This window comes from Pochonia chlamydosporia, chromosome 3, assembly GCF_001653235.2.
Source record: "Pochonia chlamydosporia 170 chromosome 3, whole genome shotgun sequence".
NCBI lineage: Eukaryota > Fungi > Ascomycota > Sordariomycetes > Hypocreales > Clavicipitaceae > Pochonia > Pochonia chlamydosporia.
The window spans coordinates 2,416,362-2,427,627 of record NC_035792.1 but is presented as its reverse complement, the minus strand read 5'-3'; the positions used below and the strand labels follow the sequence as shown (position 1 = coordinate 2,427,627).

The 11,266-nt window shown below is 49.2% G+C and overlaps 2 protein-coding genes across 2 annotated transcripts; one reads left to right on the top strand and one right to left on the bottom strand.

Moving 5' to 3' along the window:
• Positions 1-74: 74 nt before the first annotated feature.
• Positions 75-5,218, top strand: VFPPC_04588 (DNA polymerase zeta catalytic subunit; the record flags this gene model as incomplete). The annotated part of the gene is made up of 2 exons (XM_018283924.1): positions 75-309; positions 363-5,218. The coding sequence occupies 2 exons, from the start codon at positions 75-77 to the stop codon at positions 5,216-5,218; spliced, it is 5,091 nt and encodes a 1,696-aa protein (XP_018145201.1).
• Positions 5,219-5,753: 535 nt separating this feature from the next.
• Positions 5,754-8,815, bottom strand: VFPPC_04587 (hypothetical protein; the record flags this gene model as incomplete). Its single annotated transcript, XM_018283923.1, has 2 exons — positions 5,754-8,247; positions 8,337-8,815. 2 exons carry the CDS (start codon positions 8,813-8,815, stop codon positions 5,754-5,756), a joined length of 2,973 nt encoding a protein of 990 aa, XP_018145200.1.
• Positions 8,816-11,266: the final 2,451 nt, after the last annotated feature.

Here is an 11,266-nt window from a genome sequence, read left to right as displayed (position 1 = left end):
GATTTCGTCTTTTGTGCAGTGATGTGTCAGCCTAGACATTGCAGTTGACCTCATGGAGTCACATGCCGAAAAGCATGAGTTTATTTCGAGTCAGGTTGAATTGCATCGATCATTATCAGGCGGCCCCAACTCGTTATGATCCTCAACTCCGAAATGACGTTCGTGCATCACAGGTAGTCAAAGGCCCCAAGGTTCCTGTCGTACGGATATTCGGCTCTACAGAAACCGGACAGAAAGTTTGCGCTCATGTCCATGGCGCATTCCCTTACTTATATGTGGAATATGACGGGGACTTGAGTCCGTCTGAAGGTGAGACTGACCACCTCGCGCAAAATAGTTCGTTTCGCTGACGACCCTTCTAGTTGGAGCATACATCTACCGCTTGCATCTATCGATTGATCACGCTCTAGCTGTAAGCTATAGGCGAGATCAATATGGAGATAATGCCAAGTTTGTTGCGCGGATAACCCTGGTCAAGGGCGTACCATTCTATGGTTTTCATGTTGGCTACCGGTTTTTCCTCAAAATATACATGTTCAACCCCATCGTCATGACGAGGCTGGCAGATTTACTGCATCAAGGCGTTATTATGAAGCGGAAATTCCAGCCCTATGAAGCTCACTTGCAGTATCTACTACAGTTCATGGTGGATTACAACTTGTATGGGTGTGACTACCTGGACTCATCTAAGACAGCGTTCCGATCCCCTGTACCCGAATATGACCCTGGATCAAACTCTTCTCACCTGTGGCATAGTCAGTCGGTGTTACCTGACAGCATCACTGATGACCCGTCTTTGCCCCGAGTCAGCCATTGCTCTATTGAGGTAGATATTTGTGTGCAACACATCACGAATCGCAAAATGGTCAAGGAGAGGCAACTGCATCATGATTTCATTGAGCGATCTTCTCCTATACCGGCAGATTTAAAGCTTGTTTATAGTATGGCTGGACTGTGGAAGGATGAGACCAAGCGTCGGCAACGTCAAATGCCGCGAGGCAAACAAGGCCAAAGCCCTTTCCCTGTAGATGTTTTGGTCAGTATGTCTGCTGATGCTAGGCAGACTGAGCCACAGGGTTGGATTCACGAAGATGAATACTTGGAACAAATCAACAAACTAGTCAACTTGGAGCTTGCTGAGTTTGATGGCCAGGATCCGAAGTTCGAAGACTTTGCAATGCAGACAGATCCCAACGAAGAGGTCCACACCGCTCTGGAGTCGGTTGAAGACTTATTTCCAAACAACCTTATGCCTGCACTTGGTCTCCCGTCGAACATGACGCAATCGACCGGAGAACCACCTGCCAGTAGTATTGAAGTCGATGAGAAAAAGATTCTTCAAGAACTGGTACCTGACGATGAGTTTTTTCCGGAGGACTCGGATGAAGAAGTGCTAAGGGACCTTACCCTTATGGGCCGCGGTGATGAGGACGGTATGGAACAAGGTGTGACAGACCTCGACCCAACCAATGGCGATACCTCTTCCACTGCAGCAAAGCCACTGCAATCATCGTCACATCTAATACCCGGCCTCTGTCTCAGCGTTCTTAAGACCGGATCACTTCCCGTTATGCCCATTTCACAAGAACTGCTTGACGCCGCCGAGGATGAGGGACTAGTAGGAAGGGCTCCAACAGTCAAAGCCTTGCGGTCCCAGCATCTGATTGCCCGCAAGCGCCAGGGGTCGGTTGTGTCACCTACCAGCAGCCCGCAGAAGCGATTGAGATATCACAATGCCACCCCACCGCCACTGGCAAAGCAGGACGGAGACGGCACGGCCAATTTGGCCAAGTCGAGCCGTTTTAGGCCGCCCAACCAACGGCATTCACAGCCTGTGTCTCTCAAAAAAGGGTCCAGAACATCACATCAAGATGCCCTCGCTACGCCAAACAAGACTCTGAATGATGTCGGTATGAAAGATCAGAGCGAGGATAGTCTGAAAATCCACCCTAGTCAACGCAGTCAACGGAGTCAGCTCTCATCTGAGCAGAGCGATGCCGGCAAAATGACCAAGGCCGTCTCCTTTGACCAGACTGCGCATGGCATTTCTAGTAAAGCTGTTTATCCCCAGCTAGGAATGCCTTCTCCAATCCCCATGTCTAGTCTTTCTGAAAATGAAGATGAAGCGACAAAGATTCAATGTGCTATAGGAAAAGTGACCAACAAGAGCTTTTTGATATACCAACGCATGCCACCGTCTGCGAACCAAACACTGGCTTTTAACGACCCTAACCTTCCTGATGTTATCTATCAAGATGCATTTTACAGTAGAGAGACAGATGTTCCAGAGCGGAATCGTGAATATGCTGGCCGAGAGTATCATCTAGAGAGCAACACCCTGCCATTTCTCCCCGATTTCGACGCAGAAGGCCAATCCTCTTCTAGCCATGGAGTCAAACCAGACAATGTCCAAGGGCGACAAGTGCTCGAGCAAGAACAGGCGCTGCAGCGTCACCACTGCACCTGGCGTAGCTGGGAATATATTCAACCACCCCCGTCGAGACAGGAAGTGGCACAGTGGCTGAGCATGCAGAGGCGACAGGAAGAAGCCAACAAGGCCGCCTCTCAACGAGTCTTTTCCACGCCCAGAGGTTGGCTGTCTCAAATCGATGGCCCGACGCAGAAGAACAAGCATGGATTCAAGTACACGCAAAGGGGCAAATCAACAAGCGTCGAACATGAAGTGCAATACATGAGCACCATGAGCCTAGAAATTCACGTCAATACCCGAGGGAAATATGTCCCCAATCCTGAAGAAGACGAGGTCCAATGCATATTCTGGGCTTGCAAATCTGACGAAGTGATGAGAATTAGCCAGAACTTGCCGGGTGCTGTCCATACTGGGATAATAGTACTGTCTGTCGGCGGGATGGCGAGGAAATTCATGCATAACACTACACGATCTGAGATTATTGAAGAAAGCTCTGAGCTGGACCTAATCGTCCGTATGATAGAGATCGTGAGAACGTTTGACCCAGATGTTTTGACTGGGTATGAAGTTCATGGTAGTTCTTGGGGTTACTTGATCGAACGAGCGAGGTGCAAATATGATTACAATTTATGCGACGAGTTCTCGAGGATGAAAAGCGACTCACATGGACGGTTTGGCAAGCAAAGCGATCGTTGGGGTTTCAATACGACCTCGACCATTCGCGTCACCGGCCGACACATGATCAACATTTGGCGGGCCATGCGTGGCGAGCTCAATCTCCTCCAATACACCTTTGAAAATGTGGCTTGGCATGTTCTTCATCGTCGTGTTCCTCATTATTCTTGGAAGACGCTGACATCCTGGTATAAAAGTGGGAAGCCTAGTGATATTGTCAAAATCGTCAGGTATTATCAATCACGGGCTATTATGGATATTCAAATCCTGGAAGCCAACGAGTTGATACCCAGGACAAGTGAACAAGCTCGTCTGCTTGGTGTTGATTTCTTTTCCGTGTTCTCACGGGGTTCACAGTTCAAAGTTGAGTCCATCATGTTTCGAATTGCAAAACCAGAGAACTTTGTTTTCGTGTCCCCAAACCGGAAACAAGTTGGTAGCCAGAATGCGTTGGAATGCTTGCCTCTGGTTATGGAGCCACAGAGTGCCTTTTACAGCAGCCCCCTTTTGGTGCTAGATTTTCAGAGCTTGTATCCCAGTGTTATGATTGCATACAATTACTGCTATTCGACATTTCTAGGGCGAATCACGAATTGGCGCGGTGCCAACAAGATGGGTTTCACCGACTACAAGCGCCAGCAGGGCCTTCTCGCATTGCTGAAAGACTACATCAACATTGCACCAAATGGCATGATGTATGTGAAGACTGAGATTCGCAAGTCTCTTCTCGCCAAGATGTTGACCGAGATTTTGGAGACAAGAGTCATGGTAAAGAGTGGTATGAAGAACGACAAGGACGACAAGGTGCTGCAACAGCTTCTAAACAATCGTCAACTGGCACTCAAGTTGTTGGCCAACGTCACATACGGGTACACCTCTGCATCGTTCTCCGGTAGGATGCCTTGCTCTGAAATAGCAGATAGCATCGTTCAGACAGGTCGAGAGACGCTTGAGCGTGCCACCGCTTTCATTCACTCGGTCGAGCGTTGGGGAGCAGAGGTCGTCTACGGTGACACGGATAGTTTGTTCGTCTACTTGAAAGGCAGAACGAGGGACCAAGCATTTGACATAGGCAACGAAATTGCAAAAGCAATCACAGACATGAACCCACGGCCAGTCAAGCTAAAATTTGAAAAGGTCTACCACCCTTGCGTGCTGCTGGCCAAAAAGCGATACGTTGGATACAAGTACGAAAGCAAAGATCAAGTTACACCTGAATTCGACGCCAAGGGTATCGAGACTGTTCGCCGAGACGGCACCCCAGCCGAGCAAAAGATTGAGGAGAAGGCTCTGAAACTGCTCTTTGAGACTGCTGATCTGAGCAAGATCAAGGAATACTTCCAGAAGCAATGTGACAAGATTATGCGAGGAGCGGTCTCTGTCCAAGACTTTTGCTTCGCAAGGGAAGTTCGATTGGGGACATATTCCGATAAAGGTCCACCACCAGCTGGTGCCCTAATCAGCACCAAGAAGATGCTCGAGGATGCTAGGGCCGAGCCTCAATACGGCGAACGGGTACCTTACGTTATCATCACAGGAGCACCTGGAGCACGGTTAATCGACCGAAGTGTCGCGCCGGAAGACCTACTCACCAACCCGCACTGGCAACTAGATGCAGAGTACTACATCTCCAAGAATCTGATCCCTCCCCTGGAGCGTATCTTCAACCTCGTCGGTGCCAACGTAAGGCAATGGTACGACGAGATGCCCAAAGTCCAGCGTATCCACCAAGCTCACAATCAGCCCGGGCTCAAGAAAATGACACTAGAATCATATATGCGCTCAACACATTGTCGCGTCTGCAACACCAAATTCGCCGACGAGGGCCAAACTCTCTGTCCTGCATGCCGAGAAAACCCAGCGGGATCCCTCTTCACACTTCAAACGAGGCTGGGTGCGGAGGAACGCAGCTACCAGGACGTACTGAGCATTTGTAGAACCTGCTCTGGTCTGAGTCCGCTGGAGGATGTGCGTTGCGATAGTAAAGACTGCCCCGTGTTTTGGACGAGGACGAAGCAAAGGACAAAGGTGGTAGGAATGAGAGCCTCGACCGGACCAATTATACGGACACTGGCGGATGACCAGGTTGAATTATCGAGTTTGGAATGGTGATCCAAAGTGCATATTCTTTTTGATGTTTATTGCCATGATTTATTTGCATTAGCGTAAAGGAGAAAGAGGGGGATGGTTCTCAGCATAGGGCAAATGATGTTAGTATTATACCTGGTGTTAAATAATGATTACGATTTACTACCGCGATATCACTTGGATTGAATTGTTGTGTGTATGGCTTGATTCTTATCCGTATTTTTATGTACAGTCGTAGTGCTATGTACTTGGGAGTCCATGTTTGACTCACTAGGGGCCATGTATCGTCTTCTTTCCAGTCAATACTCAGCCAGCTTGTGAGGATAACAGCCCATGCAAACCATACCCTCCATTCTTCTATTATCATGAAATGAACGCCATACGCCTACTGACCCTCACAAACAAATGGAAAACAACTCAACCCAATTCCAGCCTTCGTTTTAACACCGCTAAATGAAAACGAATGCTCGCTTGCTGAAATTACACAGGTTGGGCATATATCCCTTGCCCGTGTCTTCATATAATCTAACAACCTTGGAAGGTGTAGAACTCATTACCGTTACTTGACCTCTCCATCAGCATCCACAGGAAGTGCTTCTGCAATTTGATCGTCAGCAAAAGCATCATCCTCTAACCAGCCAGAAAAATCGTCATCGTCAATGCCAACAGCGGAAGCTGGCAGGGCAACGAGGGGGCTTTCCTTGGTGTTTTGGGATTCGGGAATAAAAGGTTCTTCTGAGGGCTCGTGTACACTATTCGACGACGATGCTGTGGTACCAATTGCTGGCACCGTCGGTGGTGTTTCTTGCGCATTGGATTCCACCTTGAGTTCTGGTCTCGATGCCTTTTCATTCTTCGCAGCGGCCACCACCCATGCCTCATCGCGGTTTGCCTGTTCCTCTGCGGCAGGTGTACCAGGTTGAGAGTCATCCGGGGCTGCCACTACGAGCATGTTTTGTTCAACATCTTCTTCTTGCTGCTGACTTGCGCCTCTCCGTCTTCGTTGAGGCAATGGAGGAGGTGGTGGAGATTGGTTCTCTGCATCATGACCAGCAACATCACCCACCGCTTGTTCAGGGATAGCGGCCGAGGTAGGAACAGGTTTGCGTTTTGGCGCAGGTATGGAGGCCAGTTTAGTACTCCCATTTGTCGGCCCAGGAAGCGGTGTTCCAGGAGGCGGGAGCGGCTGACCGCGTCCCATCGGTTGGGTCAGGTCTACTTGATGCGATCTGTCGCCTGCTTGTATGTGATCCTTTTGCCGGCGAATTGCGTTCCAAACGCCTTGTCGAGCCTGCTCCGCCACATTGGTAAATGCTGCAAGAGTATTTCTCTTCACATCTCCACCCGCCGAGGAATCGGTTGATGAGATGGTACTGGCGGTGTCACGTCTTGAGAAGAAACTCCGACCTAGTGATCCTGTCTGATTCTTCAACGAGCCCGTGGTGGATCGTGCCGGTGATGCAGACCCAGAATCTTCACTGTGGGGAAGGGACTCGGCCGACGATGTCGTGTTGCGGCGCCCAGTCTGAACTGGCGTTATATCTGAATCATTGGCATTCTCCTTGTCTTCTACTCCCTTGGAGGACGTGGAAGAATGGCTTGGCAACTTGGCGAGGGATGAGCCTTTTGCCGGGGATCCAAATGGGGTCTGCATTGGCGAAGCGTCCTGAGAACGAGACGCTAATGAGGCCATCAAGTTGGTGGCATGATCAGGAGGAGATGACGAAGGTTTGAAGAGATCCGCATGTGCAGTTTCGGTTCCAACAACAGGATCAGTCGAGTTCTTGACGATATTAAGAGACCGTGGTGTGCTGTGGCCGGATGCCGAGTTTTTCGTATCAATGCTCGTGGTCAACACGGACGTTGCACTTCCATTGGCACTCTTGCCGAGCTTCCTCCCAAAGAAGCCTGTGCTGGCCGGTTGTTGCTCCATGACAGGGAGTGTATGGCTCTTCTCCATAGGTCGAGTCTGATTCAGGAGATCTTCGTTCTCATCCAATTTCTCCTCGGGTTCGGCGTTAGGGGTTGCTGGTGCAGCTCCAGACGGCTCGCCGGACTCGACGGCGTCATCACCTTGGAATATGCCACCCCTCCAAGTCTTGTGTTCAGTTCTGAAAAACGGCACGTCGTCCCAGAATGGCTGCACGAGTGTCTCAGCAAATACCTCCTTTATCCGGTTCTCGATTTGACGCAAGATCAAGGTGTAAGTAATCTGCCTTGAGCTTACAATAGGCTCGATGGCCATTTCCATCTTGGGCATCGTCTGGAAAGACATCCAGACACGATTACTCGGTGGTGCCTTGACTTTGAACAATACGTGTCCTTCAATTCGTTTAAGCACAACAGCCAGAAGTAGAGTGACCTCTCGGGTGAACCTCGTTCCTAGGTCAATCTTGGCGGTAGCACCAACCTCGATGCGAAAATTACCCGTGTATCTAACATCTGCCTCGACAACGCATTCGCCCTCGACAGTCAGATCCTTGAGCTTCAAGTTGGTGAAGTAGGGGGCGGCTTCGCCAGTTTCTATTTTCTGGATGGTGATATTTGCGAGAAATGAAGGTCGCTTCACTCGGGATATCTTCTTTGTGATCTTTTCGCGGATGAAGTTTTCCAAATCCCGGGTCCTGTACACAGCCAGGAAGATTCGCCCAAGCATAGCATTTAACCATCTAGAATGAACATGGTCTTCAGAGGAGTGTAATCTCTGGACCAAAGAGATGATATTCTTAACCTCAAAGCCTTTCGGGATTGGCGGGTTCGAATCAAAGCCAAAGGTCTGCTCCTGATTTCTCAGTAAAGCAAAGTAGAAGTCTTCTTTTGCTGAACAGTTCTCGGAAAACAGGAAGAACGGCTTGGAGACCTGGCCATCGGGTGCCGGTTTGTCTGAACCAGTTTGCCTCCTCGAAAGACACAATGCATTCCGTTTAATGAACAGTTCGCCTTCTGGGGTGACATCACCACCAGAGTATATACTGATGTCATGGTGTGCCAACGAGATGACATGACGTACTTCCAGCTGTTCCTCATCGTCAAACAACATCAGGTGTCCGTGTCTAGCAGAAGAAATGGCGTGTGAGTAACAACATGGCTAATAGCGAAGTGGTGGAATGATGTGTAGTTGGGGATCCAGACTTGTGCGTACCTTAGTACAACATAAAAGACATTGCCAGCTTTCTTTGGCCGTTGGCTCATGCTGCTATTGGTCTTGTTACTGTCCAGAGGGCCGGCCACTGGCCTTCGGTCGAATATGCTTCTATACATGGTCTGATAGACGCTGGGACTAGAGGGAGCGACTGTCGTGGAACCGACGGGAGTTGAGCGTTCGATGGGTTTCGCATTGAGGCCCATTGGGGTATAATCACGACAGACGGCGAAATAGCCAGCGGCAACGTCGAGGTCACGGGTTGCGCGGGTATTAGCCTCATCAGCGGCAGATTTCTTCTTTTCCGCCTCGAGAGGCTCTGTGTCGTCGCCAGGTTGAACGATGGCATCGTGATGGTCAAGGTCATATCGATACGGAAGCGTGGAGTGGGCGTGTAGCAGTACGGCCAGGACGACAAGAGGAACAAAGGTGACGCCTCCAAGAAGATACGTCACCAGTAATGTCGTCCATGGCCCCATGACTATGCTGTGTAGGAGAAGAACAGATATGTTGTTGCCGAAGCCACAAGTGGCCGCGGGAGCGATCGGGGTCCAATGCGGTAACTTGATGGCCCGTGGTGGGAAGGTTGACGATCGCGAACAAGTGTGGCCAGTCCCAAAAGTAATGCAAAAAGAGCTGAAGCGACGCTACCGGGCTGTCGTGAATAAAAAAGGGACCAACGTATCGATACGGTGCGATGGACGTGGATCGTGAACGGATCTGGTTGTGGTCGAAATGACAAGGACGACGGAAGCTGACTGACGGTGAGCAACAGTTGAATAGAAGGGAACGACGAAACGAGCTCCAGAGCCCAGAAGAGAAGGTGTCGAGATCCGAAAGGCTAGCTAGTGAGAAGATAGGGATAGATGAGCAAAACGAAAGGGTTAAAAAAAAGGGAAGATTAGTCGTCGATGCAGCGACAGGAAGCAAAGACAAGAAGGCAAAGGCTATGATGAGACACGTCGAGCAGAGTTGAGTGGAGGGCCAGGTTGCTTTGTTGGAGGGAGGGTGCATGAGCTTGACTGCACGATGCAAGCTGCAAGTTTCAAGCTGCAAAGCAAGCAAGAAAGCAAGACACGGACGTTGCAGTAGTCAAGTTGCCCTCGAGCGGGTGAAGGACTTGTTGCAGCAACGTCGATTGTCGATTGTCGCGATGGTGGAATGGAAGAATGGCTGACAGGTGACATCGAAGGTGAAGCTCCAGTTGCTCAAGTGCAGAGTCCAATGTGGCTTCAGACATGGATGCTTGGCGCGTGTTCTCAAGTGAAGTCTGGTGGTGGTGACAGGTAGAGCCCAGGCCAGACTTCACCTCCAGTCAACTCCACGAACCTACATTGGGGGGCCAAAATTATTTAAGCAAGTAAAATATATCATATATCGCGTTATATTCTCTAATATATTAAGATTTATTAGTGTATGCTTGGATAGAGGCAGATACTTTTTACCACAGACCGTAGGTACCTTCCTAGATCAAAGGCAGCGAACCCCCCAAACCATTGACGTGACACCAGATGGCACAGGGACAGGAACAGGCCGGACACTTTTGGTACTTGACAGTACGTACATATCTGGTACCTCCACCCTTCCAACCTTGGCAAACAATGTAGACACCAATGCAGCCCTACCAGACGACATCAACCGTGGCGTTCACCAACCAAACGCAAAGCAAAAGCAACCTTGGAGACAGTAATTACTTTTTCCACAGCCTTGCCCATGCCTGGCCTTATCTATATGATCACCACAGATTATCGAAACTTACAACACATGCCAACATGAGGTTCCTGCTCGCCTGAGTGCCCGGATTCCCGCGAAAGTACGGAGTACCCAGATACCTAGGTACTTAAGTACCTACGTCATGCGATGAGCCCACCACGGCCATGTCATTTCAAACATTGATATTGATCAAAGACCAATTCTTCCATGTCCACTCAACCACGCCTTGTACGCCGGATATCAAAGTAACCCTAACTCAATCCAACAAAGACGTACAAGATCAAAGAATATCGTTCATTCGTCATATACACTCTGCTTCTTACTACAGTATCTTTCATCCCCATGTCTTCCCCACCTTGATCGACCAAGTCTCCCGTATGTCCTTCTTGCATTCCACGCCGTTGACGACCACTCAATCTCGTTTTCCTCCATGCGTCCCTTTCACCACTTTTTGCTCCTCTGCTGTACAAAGTTTAAGCTTTTTCATCTCCATCTGCCGTCCCTCACTGCAATCTGTAGATGTGAGGGGCGTGGCTGGCCAGGCTGAACTTAGCTGCCATATTAACTACAAAAGTAAAAACGAAACAAAGACATACTACTCCCAGTAGCCGTACTTGTACAGACGCGCCAACGAGCCAACTTAGGTGAAAACAAACGCCGGAAAATAAAGAAAGATTGGCCAGGTCCCGCCGTCAAGACATCCTTTCCGCTTGGTCATTCGCTTGCTGCTGCAAGCAATGCCTCTTCATTACATCCAGGAAGAGAAGAATGGGAGACATCTTGACGTGACTAGCTTCTCATTAGCTAGTCAACCGCCGTCGTCAAATTTCCTGCGCTATTGATATAACTGTAAAAAAAAATATTCTTGTAAAAATGACCTCAAAAAGCTGTAATGCAGCCACGATGCAGTCGAGGCGAGCCGCCAAGGGAAAATTCAACAAGCGGTCATCCGTTCTGAACACAAAAAAATGATTGTTTGCAGTTGATCGCAGTGGACCAAGGTTTTTTTTTTTTTGTTGCTGGTTTTCTATTTTTTGTTGCAAGACAAAAGATTGACTGATAGCGGCCGCCCGGTCATGATTGATCTTGGGCTGCACATTGCAATGCGGTGAGAGCGAAATCGATAACAAAATCAGAAATAGGAAATCATATATTAAAAGACAGGTATTCGTCATGGTCGTCAAACTTTTGCAAGATTGTGAATCTTGTCGTAATAT